Genomic DNA, 19,877 nt, shown 5'->3' with positions numbered 1-19,877 from the left:
CCTACTTACTGAAAAGCATTAATTTCATTTTCAGTACTTTTACAAATTATACGCACCTAATATCATTGAAAATAATTCTGGTATCATACAAAATAAATTAATTAATTAACCACCTTTCGCACTTGGACACCCGCCAGACCATTCAGCATTATCCGGTAAGAGACTTGCGCAAATCTGTAACAACAATAGGTAGACTATGTCGGGAATTTATATTTTGACATGCAAACTACATCATTTGTATAGAAATTGCTTATTGGCTCAACATTGACAAATCAAGATGACTGCATTAAGTTCTATCGCAAAGTAACGGTACGTTTCTACACTAGACTAAACAATGTATTGAAAGTACATTATTTAGATCTACTTTAAGACTGATTATTGGCAATTTAGACTACGAAATTTTCTGGAATGCCATCCCCACTGTGAAATATATTAACAAATTATTTTAATTACACATTTTATAGTAGTCTAAGTACAGAAACACGAATGAGACAAATCTTTACTCTTACCCATTTCAATCACTGAATTACCACAAGAGCGAAAAGAGACAATCATTGTTCTAATTCAGAAGAAAGGTAACTAAACCGAGGCCTCTCTCTTCTGTCAACATCCTATAAAATCCTATCAAACATTCTGTTAGCAAGATCGACTTCATACGCAAATAATTCATTGAAAATTATTAATGTGAATTTAGGCGAAAATCTATCAATTATCGACCAGATATTTACCATTCGTTAAATATTCGGAACATTCATCACAAATCGACCTCTGGCTCCCTTCCGAAAACAACAACAACAACAATAATAATAATAATAATAATAATAATAATAATAATAATAATAATAATAATAATAATAATAATAATAATAATAATAATAATAATAATAATAGTAGTAGTAGTAGTAATAATAATAATAATAATAATAATAATAATAATAATACGTGGAGCTGGTTGCTAATCTCTGCTGGAGCGCGTGTGTATATGATAACCCAATAAACTTGAGACTTCTCTTGATGTGTAAGTAGCGTAGGTCGACAGCCATCCAATGAAATTAAGCCATTATTGATTGGCGCCGAAAGCGGTCAGGCGAGCGAGTTATCTTATAACGAGATGTCAGAATGCTAAGCATATCATTAACATGGTAAGTGCTCTGGTTTTGCACGGCAAGTGAGTCTAGGTTATTCTTGGTAATTGTAATCAAAGGAAAAAATATTTTTGTGGTATAGAGTTCTCGTTCAGCCCGTGGCCGATAATTGACTTTGTAACGTGGCAACGCGGTCTTATATATTATCCGTGTTACATAGACAATAGTTTGCATATCCTCTTTTCCCCTAAGCTGGGTTGTCACTACAAGAATCTAGGAGCTGTCACAAAATAAAATATTGCAACCCTACAATAGACCTATTTCTCCATGTAAACATAGTCTTGAAAGGGACATACAACATTTTTTTTTTTTTCATCTTGCAAGGAGTCAAACCATGTGCAACTTTCTGAGTCGTCTTGCTCTTGATACTTGCTATTGCTCGTTCGCTGATGTAAAGAAAAAATGATTCGCCGCTTCCGAAACAACGGATTCTTTTGGACGAGGAGGGGACGCGCGCCAAACTACACGTTTCTAATGAGAAGGTTCACTATTTGTCCACTAGAGTGCAGTGCTGCATGAGTGAAGATATCTTTCTCGCTTTCAGAAAGTTATAATGTGTAAACAGTAAATAGAAAGATCGTGTTGCAAGATTTTTTTAATGAGAGCTACGAGATTCTTGTAAAGTGACAATCCAGCTTTAGACTTCATCATCTATATTGAATTCGTATAAGGAGAACTGCATCTCCCTCCCACCACCACAAAAGAGTTATTTCCGAATCCTCATCACATTCTATTTTTTCCGTCTCCAATAGGTAGTGGTTATTTTGCAAAAATTCTAAATTCGTTTCCTGCTAAATAGATATGAACTTCTTTTCTTAACTTCAATAGGTCTTACTTGTCTCATAGGGGGCGTAATAATAATAATAATAATAATAATAATAATAATAATAATAATAATAATAATAATAATAATAATAATAATAATAATGCAGAAGAAGGAAACAGGAGGAAGTGATTCTCTCTAGCTCTGGGCAGTTTTGTGAAAACACGCCAATAGTTCAAGGCTGTTAGTCCTCTAGATGAGTCATTGCGGTTATCAAGTTTATAGTAAATTTTTCCTCAGAGTCATAATTATTCTGGAATAGTTCATGATCTTTCATTTCAGAAGTTCACGTCTAATGTCATATTATGTATATATATTCTTATCTGAACGAAGATAGAACTTAATATGAAATTTATACATTTTGTGGCTAAGTGTACGATATGCAATCTCTGAAGTTCCCATATTAGCTTGTTGAACTTTGATTTTAACTATAAGTGTGCATATAGTACTTCTAGTGATAATCATGAGACTTTGAATTAAACATGTCATTCCTTTTTACACGTCGACATATTTACCCTACCGCTCCTGACGAAATCCTGGATCAATTCACATTTAAAGCACCACGCAGGCGAGGCGTGCAGACATGAATTTAGTTAGAGGTATACAGGAGATTCGATTTCATTACGAAATGTTTAAACTTGTCACAAGTGTTACATTGTACGTATTTTAATTGGCGAGTGAAAGAATCCTTTATAAAGTAGGCCTATACTTCAGTATAATTTAATTCTTGCAAACATTGGCGTAACTAGAACCTTTCTATTTCAAGTGTGCCCTCGGAAAATATGTGAAACATACTTCGGCCCCACCTCCGCCGTTCTCTTAAGGAGGAAACCTTCCCTTTTCTTTGGGGGAAAGAAGTGAATGGGCTCGGCTATGTTGCCAATTTGTCATTCAGTCATTTGGTCTTGGTGAGTAAAGATCATAGGCTACTTACAATGAATAACGAGATAGTGGACAGCGAGGTCTGTCAATGTGACAACCCTGTCCACATCCAACTATTGAAAGATCTCGGCCAAAGCAACTTGTTCCTGCCCTTTTGACGGAGGTACGGGAAAACATACATCGACAGCAGCGCCAGCAGAGGCACACTTAAAATAGAAAGGCTCTGCGATATTTTGCCCGGGAGCAGGGCCGTGCCGTGGGGGGAGGGCGAGCGGGCCGACGGCCCCGGGCGCCCAAGTAAGGGGGCGAAAAATTCGGGAGAAAAAGGGAAAAAGATAGGAAAAATTGCTTGGAATATATGTATGGGGGCGGCATCGTATACTCTCGTCCCGGGCGCTGATTTTCCACGGCACGGCCCTGCTCGGGAAAACATGATCCTTTCTTCTGAGAATTGAAAGAATTTAATCTAAATCTATGGTCCAGCCGTATTTTAGGAGGCCATGGCTCCTTGATTCCCACTAATTACGGCTGTGCTTGTAAATAGTTGTTCTCGGCATATCAACCGGTGAAGTGTACATTGTCCATGTATATTCATTATCATTTTCTTATAATAAACACGTCACCTGGTTGATATCCCGAGAACAACTATTCGTATCACGATATCAAGAAGGTTCAGCCTCTATTTCATTTGTTTTCCTGGATACATATCTCTTTTAATGGAATCTTTACTTATTGTATTGAGTTTAACTAGTAGTTACAAGCTTTCTGAATATTCATATCTCATATCGAGACCTAAATCATTGAGGTAACTTTTTTAAAGGTCAAATTCCAAACTGGTTACGAGGCAGCTTAGTCCGACTAGGTCCTGGAAAATTCGATCTAGGAGATTTTGTTGTAAATCACTGGTTTGATGGATATGGAGTGCTCTACAAGTTTGATATCAAGGATGGGAAGGTAAGTAATAAATCATTAACTTACACTGAATCTGTATAAATGCATGCTTATTATCATACAATAGTTATTATTTACCACAACGAGTATTTCTTTTATGAAAATCTCAGAGAATGGAATGTTTCATTTACTCTCACCAGCTAAAACATTATGACCACCGCTAACTTTTGAACGGTTATTGGACTGATGTAAGAAGCATATAGCACAACAGAATTGCTCGCTAGATGATGACAATGACTGTCGAGATTGGTACAGCAGGACAGGGCGGAAACTTTAGCAAAATTAACAGTAAACATTAACAGACTAATGGACAAAGAACAAGTGTGTCTGAGCCTCTGAGCACACTGTACACTGTTATATGTGGGCCTCCGCAGTCGACGTTCGACACGTGTACCAATGTTAACTGCATGGAATCGTCGATTACGACTAGAATGGGATCGTGCTCATTGTCATTCGGTCGCAGAGCAACGACATAATGCTCTATAGTCCGATAAATCCCATTGAACATCATATACACACCGGCGCAAATCCCGGGGAGAATAAGGAGGACATATCCCCTACAATCTTGCAACTGGGGGACTGTCCCCCCAATAATCCGATTTGAAATGTGCTTTTTGGGGAGAAATGTGATTATTTGTGTTCGATTGCCACAAAAGAAAGTGAGATGAAATTGATGTCACCCTAGAATAAGCTTCAAATCTGCCCGCCTCCCAATACTGAAGATAACTCTGCTCCCCTGATCCTCCGCAGCATTGTTTTACAATTTCATAAATATTTTGAACATCGCTTAAAAAAATATTGGAACGGTCTTACCAGTCCCTCCTAATGTTGAAGACAGATTTGCGCCGCTACACGTACATAAATTCATCATATTGATGGCTCTATCAGAACCCTTCGTCTCCCAGGGGAAGAATCGGTCACAATAGGACGACGACAGGCCGATGGTGGCCCCATTTTAATTTAGAGAACCTTCTGATGATCATCCATGGGTTCGGTAGTGCATGTAGAGAGAACCATAGGGGCTTCTAGCTATCGAGAAGCCATTGTTGAGCATGTGCTTGCATTCATGTCGGGTATATTTTCAGCTGGGAATAGCATCTTTCAGAAGGACAACGATTCTTGTCATAAGGCCATCCTTGTGCTGCAGTAGTTCGAGGAGCACAATGGTGAATTTTAATAGCTGCAATACCCCACGAATTCACCCAATGTCAACCAAATTGAATACCTTTGGGATATCGCAAAATGTCAGACCCGAGCTCATCGCCTTCTCGGAATTTACAGGAATCCAGTGACTTGTGTGTGTATGTAGATGTGGTGCGTGACACCTTTAGCCATCTATCCACCAAGGCTTTATTGCTTCCAAACCAAACAGCATTCCTGCTGTCCTGCTGGCCACAGGTGGATATACCAGATATTAGATAGGTAGTCATTATATTTTGGCTGGTCAGTATATGTCTCACAAAAATGATAAGACACGATTCGAAAATATGAGTTGGAGATAATTTTTCAGAGCTCAGAAGGGGGAAAAAATCCAACCACTCCCTTCTTATTAGTTTTTATTGGATGGATTTTTATTTTATTTTCCGATTTGATCGGAAAATTTAGAACTCAAGCCAGTCTTGAGTTGAACTTAAAATCAAGTTAGTCATTTTCAGATATTTCTTCGATATACCATACCCCAAAGTCGAGTTTGAAACCTCATTCCTACTGAAGTGTCAAATTTCATGTAGTGACAATATTCTTACAAATGAATAGTAATTACACTAGTTAACAAAGGTTTTGTTACATAAAAGGAAATACCTGTTCTTAAAGGAACTTTTTGCGCTGAATTCGAATATGCACTCGATTTTTCTCCATCACGTACGATTTTCCCGTAACAGAGGGATTTTCGGGAAATCCCTCAAAAATTTCCCTTTTCGTTTATTTTACACCCCAAGATCTTGTCCCCTTGCATATACTAACATAGAAATTATACCTAAGTATACTTTGATTCATATTTAACAAACCCTCCAAGTTTCGTAATAATCGCTTTATTCTTTCTAGAGAAATAAATATGTTTGTATGTATACTGTGTCTACTGTTTATTGCACTTTATAGTAATGCTTTCAGATCTCTTGAGGTAAAACGTTTTGCTTTATTACCACAAACACATATATAAAATATAATACAATATAATTTACAAGTGTGACAATTTACAATAAACAATAATACAAATGTACCAAAAGGTCATGAAAAGACAATCAAAACTATCACAATATATGAAACTTCCATTGGGTTACAAAAACGTACACAACTTCCTTCTTTTGTAAGAAATGTTGCATTCTCTAACAAGACCCCAACAATAGTCCCCCATCATTGAAGGATCCCATCGTCCCTGGTACCTTTTCTCCATTGCCATTATATCTTGGTGGAATCTTTCCCCCTGTTCGTCGCTGAGAGCACCTAGGTTAGCAGGAAAGAAGCTGAGGTGGGAGTGCAAAAAGTGGATTTTTAAAGACATCCTACAACCCAACTCTTTGTATTTCTGTATCATGTCCTGTACGATTTCTGTGTAACTCTCAGCTTTGTTATTGCCCAGAAAGTTGTGCACAACACACTTAAATGCTGTCCAGGCAGCTAGCTCAGCACTGTTTAACTTGCTGTCAAAGCTATCATCAAGCATTAATTTCCTAATTTGGGGACCAATAAACACTCCCGCTTAAATCTTAGCATCACTCAGGTTAGGGAACTTATCTCGCAAATACTTGAAACCTTCACCAGATGTGTCCATGGCTTTGACAAAGTTATTCATAAGTCCTAACTTGATATGAAGTGGCGGTAGTAATATCTTATTAGGATCTACCAAAGGAGCGTATTTGACGTTGCATTCTCCAGGTACGTAATTCACTCTAGGTTCCCATTCCTTCACTTCATAATGTTTGTCATCAGCTCGGCTAACCCATAAATATAAAAAACATTGGTACTTCGTGTAACCGCACTGCAGTCCTAATAAAATACCAACTACCTTGAGATCACAACATATTTGCCAACAATGGTCCTTGTAATTTATAAGATTTAGCAAAGTTGACATGGTGTCGTAGGATTCCTTAATCTTCACTGAGTGCGCAAGTGGTATAGAAGGTTTTTTATTTCCATTATGTAAAAGGACAGCTTTAAGGCTGACCTTTGACGCGTCGATAAATAACCTCCATTCTTCTGGAACGTAAGGAATTCCTAGCTCCGCCATCAACCCATTTATATCCGTACATACGCACACATTATCTTGCATTGAGAAATAGCTTGAAAATTGAACATGTCTTTTCCTGTACACTGATATGTTCGTTTCTGCATCCAATAAGTTCCACTGCTGGAGCCTTGATCCCAGAAGTTCCGCCTCTTGTTTTGTCAGGTGCAAATCACGGACTAGGTCATTAAGTTCACATTGCCGGATGAAATGTGGCTCGCGAACACAGTCAGGGATGAACGTTGGATCCTTGGATGTACATGTTGATGTCGATGGTTCATCAAGGTCATGATCATCATCAGAGTCTTTTGGCCATATCTCTTCCCAGTTGGTAGGAGGCTCGGGAAGTGGAAGTTCATCCCCGTGCGGAATAGGTCTAATTGCGGATTTAACGTTGGGATAACTTATTGTGTATTTGCTTTTTTTTTTAGAATGTCCCTTAACTACTGTGAGACAAAAATAACAATCATCCAGATGGTTGGTGGGTTCTCTCCACACCATTGGTACAGCAAATTTCATGAACCTCCGTTTCCCTTTGGCCCATGCAAGTAAAGTGACGTAGCACGACGCACAAATTATGTTGGGTGCCCAAGTTTTGTCCTGATCTCCCACACGACATCCGAAATATATATAAATATAATATGCTAGTTTCACCGATGGCGTAATGGATCTACACTGTCCTTTAACTACAAACTGGCCACACACATAACAAAAACTATTTGGTGAGTTAACACACGAACGCCGTCCTCTTGACGCCGTTGTACTGATCACAAACTAAACTTCTGGTCTTAGTTGGGTATAATGCCGTTAAGATCAAACATGAAAGCACTCTTAGCAGCAAAGACAACTTTGAAAGTGAAGTAGTGTTAATATAAAAATGTACAAAACTCCCTCACCAGGTGTCAAGAACACAAGAAAGAAAGAAATGAGCGGGGGGAGGGGGGAAACGATACCGTAGTGGAAAATTCAGACTGCATTAGTTCATTGTTGTCAACAATGAGTCTGTATTCCATTCTTTCTTTCTTTTGCATTCTGTTACATTTGATAACAAATATTGATAACCATTTCATGAACAAAACGAAAAAACTTGGAGAATTGTATATATATATATATATATGTATTAAGATATACATATACTGTACGTTTAAAAAAAAATATACGTTGGAAGTACATTCTATTTTTATACACGTTTCTAATTTACAGAGAGCAATACAAGTGTGTTGTTGACTATTGTAAATATTCATTTTTATGTCTGTGTTTGTAGTAATAAAGCAAATCGTTTTTACCCCAATTCAGGAGATCTGAAAGCATTACTATCAGGTGCAATAAACAGTGCACACAGTATACATACAAATATATTTATTTCTCTAGAAAGAACAAAGCGATTTTTACGAAACTTTTAGGGTTTATTAAATATAAATCAAGGTATACTTAGGTATAATTTCTATGTTACTATATGTAAGGGGACAGGAACTAGGGGAATAAAATATCTGAAAAAGGGAAATTTTTGAGGGAATTTCCCGAAAATCCCTCTGTTACGGGAAAACTGTACGTGATGGAGAGAAACCGAGGGCATATTCGAATTCAGCGCAAACAGTTCCTTTAAGATCAGGTGATTTTTCTCATGTAACAAACAAAAAGTTTAAATTTGTTAACTAGTGTTACTAGAGCAACCCACATTATGCTTTATTTTTTTGTTTAATTATGCTTTATTTTTTTTTTCAAATTATGCTTTATTATGCTTTATTGTTAATTTTAATCATTGTTTTACATTAATCATGTATAACGTATAATATTTACTATACATTAAATATTCTAAATATCTTGATCTATTTATTAATATTATATGCAACCAGTTTCTTTCATATTTAATGAACACTTAATGCACTGTAAAGAGATATGCTTTACTCGAGTCAGTTTTATTATTATTCTTTTAATCACTTGTGTGCGTCTTAGAGGTGCATATATACAGAAAGGGAAAGTAAAAGATGCCACCAAAAAGTATACAGAAAGTGCTAAAAAGTTACACATAACAATATAGTGTGGAGTTCTTGTGTACTATTCATTCTTGGCGGGAAATTTTCTTCTTTTCCTTTTATATTTTCTCCACATCAAAGGGTTACAGCGAAAAGTTTACAGAAATAAAAATAAGCTTTTCATTGTTGCATTGTTAAGTTCTCAATGATTTTGCATTATAAATATTAATATTTATAATGCAGCATGTTAAACTGCATTAAAAATATTTTTAAAAATATTAATACATTTAGATCCTATGTTCAACTTGCAGTTAAACAGAATTTTCCAAGAATTGTGCTATATATTTAAAAATTATGCTTTATGATTTATTTTCTAAAATCATGCTTTATTATGCTTTTACAATTAGTTTGTTTCTTCTGTACCCTTAGACAACCACAATCATGTTCAAGGTACCAACCATTATGTGTAAATTAATGATAAGCTTTTGCCCTAGTAATTACTAAAGAAAGCTGTTAGCAAATACTACTCAAAAGAGTAATGCATTATTTGTAATTCTTCACAATTTTCTAATAGTACTATATAGAAAAGGTTTATTGATTTAATTATAGTAATTTTTAACAATATTGAGAACTTATGTTCTTAGTATTTACATTTTGTAATATATTATTAGCACATCACGTAAAATTTATTTTAGTTCATTATTCTATACATAAGCGTACAGTAGTTTAATATATTTTATTGTTTTTGTTTCTTCCACAAAATTACTGACAGCCTGACTCTACTGAACTTTGATTTAATTCATTTTGCTATAATTGCTGTAAGTAGTTGGTGAGGCTGTCATCTTTCCCGTAATGCACTAGACTTCTTGTAAGCAGGGACGTACGCGGGGGTGAATTCTAGGGGTCTGGGTGCCCCAAATCAAGACTTTTCTGTGAATTTATTCTAATTTTAGGGGGTCATATTAGAGATTTGAATATAAGTTATCCTCATGTTGAATTTGGACCCCCGAAAAATTTTCAAACCCCCCAAAATTCCTGCGTGCGTGTCTCTTTGAAAGCACTCTCAACTTCAATTTGAAAAAGTTCCATGGTTCACAGGTGGCAATGGGGACTTGCTGCCCCTCACCCTGGATTTTCTATGCGTCTTCTTACATGTCAAAATATACTAATTTGCTCTCACGTACTATAGATAGTACTTAATATATTTGTATTAAATACTATAGTTTAATAAGGATATGTGCGTAAATTATTGTTGTATGCTATATAATGTATCATGTCCACGCATGCATTAAAACGTATGTGTATTTATGACAGTAGCTAGTCTTTGTATATCGCTCCCCCCACCACTTCCTTGGAATGGATCTTTTGCTCCCTTTTAGAAGTAAATCCTGCGCCTCGGCCAAGGGAATATCGGGATCGGTAGGAGAGCCAGGTTATTAGGTTCACGCTAATGGACTTTATACAATAGGAATGTTAGTACGTCTGTTCATCTGCCGGTCACTCCACATCAAGGGCGCACGCATACGAGGAGTGCACCAGGTCGGGACCAGTGTTTTCTTCAGACCTGTTTTTGGAGGACACTTGCCCCCGGAGCTCTGAGAGTGCTCCCCGGAGCAGACCAATATAATACGTCTATAATATAATAATAATAATAAATAGAGTATCTGGAGTTCCCCCCCGGAATACTAAGTGTGCCCCCCCGGAACATTGTTTCTGAAAGAAACATTGGTCCGGACCCCTACAAACTTTGTAACTCGATATACGTTTGTGCACCTTCTTAATAAAACTATACTTGTTTATTAGAGAAATGATCAATATCGCATAAAGATTCGATCTTTCAATTCATCTGTGTGCTCTTTCTTTTTTAATAAATGCAATCTAGTTACAGTATATATACACTATAGGTGGCAGTACCCTTTCAAAATCGACTCCTCCCAACAAAAATTTGTGGGTGCGCACCTGCTACACGCGATAACTCTTAAACGAAAGCGAATTTTTAATTTTAATTTTTTTTTTTTTTGACTAAACAGATAAAGCGATTATCTGGGCCCAATTCACTAAAATAAAGTAAATCCATTAGGCTTAACATCTGCACATGTATCTATAACGGTAACTCTAACTGTGCTTCTCCATATCTCATACATGGAAATATACGTATGCTATGTTACAGTTATTTTTAGGTTAAAAGGTAAACACATCCTTGAAGTTAAAAAGTGTTTGTGAAGGTTAAGAGTTTTTCATTAAACTTCAAAAAATATTGACAAGGTTAAAGCCTCATATACTTAGAATATGAGAGGGTGTATACAGCCTAGAATATTATAGTTTAAACTGGTGTCAAACAGATGTGTTTCTCAGAGGTCGATTTTTTTTTTTTTTTTAACCCTTGGGGCTTCTGGAATCAATGCAAACTACGATTTCAGTTAGTTATATAATAAGGTTTAAGTGTCAAATTTGATGTTAGAAAAAAAGTTAAATTGCTATTACAAAGATTGCTATTACTTCTTTAATATCATAGAGTAGTAATTACTAATAGGTGGGTCGTGAAATGTTATAATTGAAAAGTAAATTTTATGCTGTATACTGGCCAATAAGTCTAGATCAGTGGTTTTTAACTTTTTTTTTTTTTTTTTTGGTCACCACACAGTCTTTCTTGTTGAGTATACTCGCGATACACGAACGTAGACTACAAAACGACAGGGTCAAAATTCTCATTATATTAGTGTTAATTCTTGAATATCTCTCTCGAAAATAAATATTCTTAGGCCTTTGGAATATTTTTCTTGTTTCACTTTTTTTTCAAATTTATATTATATATATATATATATATATATATATATATATATATATATATATATATATATATATATATATATATATATATATATTACTTAGTTTTCACCTTCGCTGTCAGATTCCCTCGAAAACAGATAGGAAGTCATGTTTAAATTTAATTCTACTTCTTGAAAACGAAGTAGTTTATCAAAATTTATCTTATACAATCAAATAGACCCTACTTTGATTTATAATAATGAAATAGGAACAATGGTATCTAGATTTGATGTTATAAAGAAACGCGGAAGACAAATACCTTGCTAGAAACGGAGAAAAGGTTGAAGTACAATAACTGGGTATTCTTACTATATTAGTATAACAAAATTGGTTGAGTTGAGTTGATTTTAGTTTAGCGTCCCTTTCAGCAGCGAGGCTATGTGAGCAGGGTTGGCAAGGTAATTTACTTGTTACGTATTTTACATAAATTACGCGTAATTTACTAGTAATATACGTCATGTAGAAAACCAGTTTTTTACGCAGACGTAGAAAACTATATTTCTTTCATTAAAACTAAGATCATTTTGAATAATCGGTTATATTGTAAGCTTAGTTTTCTTATTTAAGCATTAAAACATTATTATCTTCAAAACATTATATTTAAAAGTAATGATTTCATGCCAAATCATAGTAATGAAAGATAATTTTGGATAGCCCCTCGCCGGCCCACTACTACTTTCTACCTATTAGCACACACACAAGCACAACCACCCAACATATAAGCACACACATTAAAAATATATGTTGGTTCGGATATGTTTGAAAGTATCAAGTAACCTTTTGATTATAACAATTTATTGTTATACCTTTGCAGCTATAAAACAAGAAACATTTTAGTATACTTTGAAACTTCTATTAGAAAAGAAAAAGAGATTGACGGTTAGGCTCATTTCACCTTCATATTACACACTAACACACAAACATAACTGATACGAAAAATACTGAACAGAATATTGAAATAATGAAATTTTAGAATAAATTGATTTGTTTTTCTTCCACGTCCAACGATACTATATATACCACTTCACTTAGCACTGGGACATATTGAATTTTCGATGTAAAAGTTATTAGATTCTCATTTTAAACACACACAACTGAAAAAATATAAAAGCACCCAACAGAACATTATACTACATTTTTCGGAATGAACTCATTTATTTGGCTCTTTTCTTCCAAGTCCAACAACAACACTAAATATATTACTTACCTTAGCACTTGACTTTCATTTGAACTTTTAATGTAGAAATTTTTCATGCTCATAACCGAAGAAAATACTCAACAGAATATTGAACAACTTGTTTCTTCGTTGTTTTTGGAAAGAAACAATTTGTCTTTCTTCCTAGTTCGAATACTGAATATATTTCACTTGGTTCCAATAACACTGAGTATATCATTTCATTAAAAACTTAGCCATTGTTTTAATTCTAAAAAAATGTTACATGCCACTTTTATTATAGTTTAGTACAATTCGAACACAATACTCTTAATCACACTAATATTCATAACTTGAGTGGTCTTGTAATTTGAAGGTGTAGTATATTTGAAGTAGTTTCTTCGAACGTTCGAAGCTGAGCCGGTTCCTTGTGACGTTATGTACAAAGGACCAATTTGAGAAAAGTCTTTCAATTTGCGCTGAAGATGCTAGGATGTTCAGTAACTTCATAGCAAATTCCGACAACTCGTTATGTTGCCGAATAGAGAAATACCAGAATGTGCGTGGTGTTGTAATTCCCTTCTTCATAAGTTCTTCAAATTTTCCACATTTTCCCCGATATTGCTAGTAGCTAGTTATTCCTGAAGGGCCGAGGTTTTCCAATAGAAACTCCTCTACCTGTTCGTGATGCTTTTCTCAGACATTGCAGAAAGTCGTCACAAATGGAGACCACGAAGGCTTACCATTGTTGTTGTATTGCACAATAGTTTCTCCCACGGCTTCTCTGGCATAAAACTTTTTCTCGATTACAGAGGGTTTAAAACATGAAACATGATGAAATGGGTTTTGAACAGTCACGCGTGCAAACCGTATTATACAATGCTACTTTACAAAGCCAATACAAAATTCCCAGTTTATGCTTACGGATTAACTTTTGCAAAATCCAGCTAGATTCCATACAATTTTAGGAAGATTTTTTTAAAGCTCAGCGCGTATAACGTTTTCTATTAATTTGTAGACCTGTTTCTAATTTTTTACGTACTTTACGTATTTTACGTAAATTACGCGTTTTTTACACGTATTTTACGCGTCACGTAGAAAACCTTTTTTTACGCGTAATTACCCAACCCTGTATGTGAGACGTGGACCTACTGATTAACGTGGAATCCGAACCACATGAGCTCCCGCCGGGAATCGAACCCGGGTCTCCCACGCCAAACGAAATTGGTATTTTCTGGTGTGGCAATAGCAGTATCAACAGTTTTGTTTTCTTCTACGACTATTTTTCTTTTCGTTTCTCAAAGTAAATTGTTACAAACAACACAATTTGACTATCACTTTAACGTGTTACTTGTATATTAATCCAACACCGAGGATTTTTTTTTGGTCCGTCGTCCCGCCAAAGGGTTTTGCCCTTTCTTCGGGTAAACACCGAGGACATCGCCTTCCGAGAATATCAGAGATAACTAGCAACTAACTGTGAGAATTCACAATGCTTTTTATTGTTTCCTATGAGCAAAGTCTTACGCAGTACATTTGACATTTATACCAAGTAACGAATAACGTATTATATGTGTTCTGTACTCGGTCACGAAAATAGTTCTATAAGCCTAGAAAAGTCTGACAACAGCTACATGTAAAGCGGCACTGCCATTTGTTGTTCTTATGTGCTAGGACATAAGAACAACAAACAAGAAAAAAGAACAGAAACAACACACAACTAACACGCTAAAGTGGTAGTCAAATTGTGTTGTTTCAACACCTAATTTTTGCTGTGTACACACAACAGTGTAGTTTTAATTTGGTCCCCTTATCTGATTTGTGTTATTTTTATATATCTTTTGTACTTCTTTGGTTTTACGCGCGGTGCGAATAGAGTGTTGATTAGAAACGAAGATCTTTAGGTAAATGCAGAATTCTAAGGAAATATATAAAAACAATTTTATTACCTATTAGTACCGTATGTAATAATTGATGTCCTCATTAGCGAACCTTCGATTGTCCATAGCTAAGGGATTAGCTAATTAATTATTTACGATTAGTACAGCAGAAAAATATAATAAAAAAGAGAGCTTTTTTCTTGTTCATTCTTTTTTCAGTTTATATTTAAAATCACATTCTAATGTTTCCGTTTATTTGTAGGTTAGGTTCTTTAAGAAGTTTCTTCAGTCTGATGCCTACAAGAAAGCTGTAATGGTAGGAAGACCAGTCTTTACAGAGTTTGGAACAAAAGCTTATCCTGATCCGTGCAAGAACATATTCTCTCGGATGATGTCCACTCTTGTAAGTAAATCTACGTGTTTCGAATTGAAGTCAAACTAACTTTTAGATTTTATGTTGTTTATTTTTCAAAATAAATAAATAAACAAATAATGTACATGACATTCGTTTAATCTAGCTTTATCAGAGATATGTGATTTGTATAATTGCAAGTTCCATATGTAGCATATTCCTCTGGAACCCACCGAAAACATATGATGCTGGAAATACGTCATGCTTGACCCAACTCACTTCTTTTTTCTTCTTCTTCTTCTTCTTTCTCTGAAGTAATCGAGGATTTTAATGGTTTCTTTGTACTGTTATCTCCTTTATACCTATTTGAATGTCTATTTATGCTTAAAGAAAAGTAAAGGCGCTTCCCAATCGGGAAAGGTCATAAAGGTCCAAGGATTGACTGTGGAGATGAGGACTCCACAGTCTCTTAACTCACTATTCATGAAGAAGATGTAGACAGCATCGCGCTCCGCTTCATTTCCTCAGATTGCCTCAAGTATCCATTTTAAAGAGGTTAATTATGAACCTCAGAGATGTATTAGAACGAGAGTAGGAGATAAATTTCTCGTTTTAAATCTGAGCAACCTAACGCGTACCGACTTAATATGCTGTATTTGTAGATTAAATTATGATTAGGATTTGGAATTAGATTTCTAGTCTTCCGGCAGCTATGATCATGTTGCTCGTAACGTATGAGGAATGACGTCCCTCGGCGATCACACTATGCGGAGCATTGAGGAGCAAGAAAGGAAGTGGCTTGGGACCATTATTTGAGGTACCATCCCGATATTTGCCTGGTGTGAATGAGAAAACCCCAGGAAAATGTTACTCAGGACGAATGGCCTGAAAATGCTACTATACTTTTTCGAAAGAGTGCGTAAATTAAATTTAATTTGCTTGATAGCAAATTCGTATAGGGTTAAGTTCCAAAGTTGGGCATCCGTTTCCAGCAAAATTTTTAAAATTTACAGGAAAAATATGGATAATTTGATCGTTTGTGTGCTTGATAATATATAAGAGTCCCGAAAAATCTGTTTGTTATATATAAGCGGTTATAAACATGGGACTATACGGCAAGCGGAGGGAACTACTTGGCGCAAGGTAACCGAACAGTTGCATTGTGGGAAAGAAACGAGCATTTATGTTATCAACATGGCGAATGTACAAGGGTAATGAACTAACAATTTTAACATTTGTGAAGCAACGAGCAAGGGCAATGAACGTTGATAACGAGCAAAATCTTTTAAAAGCTTGTGAAGAGCACGGATTAATGAACCTAATAACAAATTGCAGAAAGTGTGCAAAGGAGATAACAGCGAAAAAACGTGGCGAAAGCGGACGCCCAACTTCGGAATAATTGCCTTCGTATATGGTGCAGATTCACTCTACAAAGCAAGGTACTTTCAAATACTAGACTTGAAGAAAAAATCAATATAACAAACCCATGAAATTTCCCAATTATTTCAAAGATAAAAGAAGGATAATATTTGTAAATCAATGATTTGTAAAGCCAAAGTAGCACATGTACTTAAAGGCTTTATTATTTTCGAAGAAATTGATTATCAGTATTTCTTTCGTCTATCGTTCTATAGCCCTTTTTTCAAAGTTGTAGGAAAGAGTTATAAGTATGAAGTTCAGGTAAAAGGAAAAAGTGTAAGAATATTTTAACAGTTGGTGATTGGTATTACTGGTCCAGATACTGACCCAGACACTAAAACTCTGAATGTGCATTCTGATTTACTATTAGGTAGTTTTGTTTTCTTCTATTTTATATTTTACCTAAACTTTTCTGTTAATAATTCTTTCTCGATATTTCGAAAAGAGTTACCAATAATGAAGGAACTACAAGTTCCTTACAGAGATAAAGAAACTTAGATTTTTATATAACACCCTAAGTGTATTGCCAAACTGAAATATGTTATTCTATTTTTTTTTTACAATGTTTTATTTGTTTTTAAGATTTCTAAGATATTAATCTATCTCTACTTCTAAATATGGAATACACGAAAATTTAGCTCAAAATTTTTCTTAAGTAAAAATAATGTTCTGATAGAATGATAATTACATTGTAGGTTATTCAATACGGTACTTGATATGGCGTCCTTTTAAATTTATGGCCATAATCAGGGCTGGTAGGCCCGGGCCTATGGGCGCAAGCTCCCAGGGGGCACACGGCCGAGAGAAAAGAAATAAAAAAAATATCTAGAAATAAAAATAAATAGCCATAACTTAACATATTATTTGAATTGATTTTTAAAAATCAGGCTAATAAAGCATTCTGATTTTGAAGTTCATTGGAACAAATAATTGTTGGTAAAGTTAAACTATTTTTCAACATTATGCATCAACTTCGTTACAACATTGATCTCAAATACAGGAGAACTGGCTGTAATTTTTTAATAAAGGTTTTTAGGAAAGTAACTTTAACCAGACTAGGAGGCGGAAAAAATTATTGGGCCTAGGGGCGCCAAAATGCTAAATCCGGCCCTGGCCATAATGCACCAAATAAGCCAATAAACGTTTTCTTTTCTTTCGTCAAGGTTCCGGAATTAACCGACAATGACGCTATCAACTTGTTTACATTGCAAGATTCTGTTTATGCTGCAACAGAAACGAATTTCCTGAGAAGAATTGATCCAAAAACTTTGGACACCATGGAAAGGGTAAGAAGAAAGCATATATTGTTATTATTATTATTTTACATTCTTATATAAACGAAAACGGTTCCCGAATATATGTACAATAAATGTTAATAGAAATTACTTTTAAGTTATCTATTAGGCTCTAAAACATATCGGTGCTCTTCATCAGGAAGAAAAAAAAAGTTGTAAAACAAATTGCAAAGATATACGGAGATTCAATACAAGAACTATTTTATGATACCCATTGAATTTGTTAATTTTGTTGAAAATTTTAAGATTATTTTGATAACATTTGTCTTCTTATATTTAAAGAAAGAAAAAAATATTACATATTAATTTTTATTTATTTATCTTGTAATACTTGCTCGAAGCTTTTCAGTTAGATTGTTATTAAAGTAGATTGCACTATTTGAATATGTAACTTTCTTTCAATATATGTGTCATGTTAATTTATGGCATTTGGAAGGACGTATATATATATCCTTCCTTCAAATGTCATGAATTAAGATAACCTTTGCTCTACATTCAATTAATATATGCACTTTATCGGATCAGTGTTTTTATTAGAAAAATATCAATGTTTGTTTTATGAAGAACTAGGAGTGTTGCTAAATACTAAACATTTGTAGTACTCTAATGGTATCTGTAGATAGAGTGTATTATTATTATTTTAGTTTAACGCACCACGATTATATATCAAAGCTAAGGAAGACGGTAAGGATGTGACAATGGTGGAATTAAGAAAGCGGGAGGAAAAAGGAGAACTCCGAGAAAGTCCACGCCACGCAAACTTTACTTGGCGCGGGCTGGAATCGAACCATGGACCCTATATATCAAAAGTGGTGTATAAAATTTGATAAGAATCAATGAAGTTACTAGTAGATTCTGAATTTTTAAAATTTATTTATTTATTGAATTAGTCGACCACTATTTATATTCACTTGTATTTGAACAACGGACTTTTTTTCGGAAGATATTATAAACTTTACAGTGATTAGAACGATCAATAGGAAATACCCCTTTATGAAATGAGAAATGTACCAATAACTGAAATATACCTTAGTTTACACAGCATAAGAAATTGATGAGTGAAATATATTGTGCTTTGCAGTCACACATCCAGTCATCTTTGCATTATCGTAATGCAAGTGATAAAACCTTAAGAAAAGAATACAAGACTTGAATTCAAAATTTAGCTAGTGTTGATGGTGTGGTAGTATAATCCAGCGCTTTTGGAAGTATGACATTTAGCGGAGAAACAACTTATACTATGAAGGTGAATATTGCATGATGGTCAGTGAATCCACCAACTGAACCAGATTTAGTTCCCAATCGTGGTCGGAGCACATATTAATAGTAGGTCCCATCTTTCATAACTTTGCTATTCCATAAGGACACAAAACTCAAATTCAAGTTTGAATTCAATATTCCAATTGAAAGGCAGAAGGTTTGTTCCTTCTGCCGTAAAAACGAAGACAATACTGGGTGGTGTAGTGGTTAACGCATCGGAACGGTATGCCGGAGATCCCGGTCCAGTCAGGCCATTTTTCCACTCTCTATAAGTTGAAGACAATGTTACCACATTCTGATGCATGTATAATCTGTAAAAGTCACATAGATTCAAGAACATTTTTGTGGATACATTAACACGTGAAATTTTCAAGTAGCATATGCACATATTCGCTTGTGGAGGCGAACTTTCGACACCATTGTTCTCACAAATGGGTTCTTCTCGGTTTCAGCTCTTCAGTAGGAAATATGGAAGTTACTGGTAATTCTGTAAATAGAAAAAGAAAGAAAAAGAAAATAGAAAATTAAATAATCGTAGCTATGCTAGTTCACATAAAAACAAAGTGCCTTACAAAAATAAGAATAAAATTAAGAATAAAAATGAAAATATAAAACTTGAGAACTATTTCTTGTTAAATAAGATGTTGTAATAGACAATGCTAAACTTTAAATGACACATGTGTATCGAT

General features: G+C 34.9%; 1 protein-coding gene across 1 annotated transcript in view; it reads left to right on the top strand.

Annotated features, from left to right (window-relative positions):
• The window catches only part of LOC145668604 (beta,beta-carotene 15,15'-dioxygenase-like), a 44,924-nt gene that overhangs the window by 10,707 nt on the left and 14,340 nt on the right, over positions 1 to 19,877 (top strand). The window contains exons 2-4 of the mRNA XM_081736631.1: positions 3,671 to 3,804; positions 15,125 to 15,265; positions 17,797 to 17,919. Of these exons, the coding sequence (XP_081592757.1) occupies positions 3,671 to 3,804; positions 15,125 to 15,265; positions 17,797 to 17,919 (398 nt within the window). The remainder of the gene's footprint in view (positions 1 to 3,670; positions 3,805 to 15,124; positions 15,266 to 17,796; positions 17,920 to 19,877) is intronic.

The sequence above is a fragment of the Thermobia domestica genome, chromosome 13 (genome assembly GCF_964235325.1).
Source record: "Thermobia domestica chromosome 13, izTheDome1.hap1.1, whole genome shotgun sequence".
Lineage (NCBI taxonomy): Eukaryota > Metazoa > Arthropoda > Insecta > Zygentoma > Lepismatidae > Thermobia > Thermobia domestica.
This window is presented reverse-complemented; position numbering and strand designations above follow the sequence as displayed.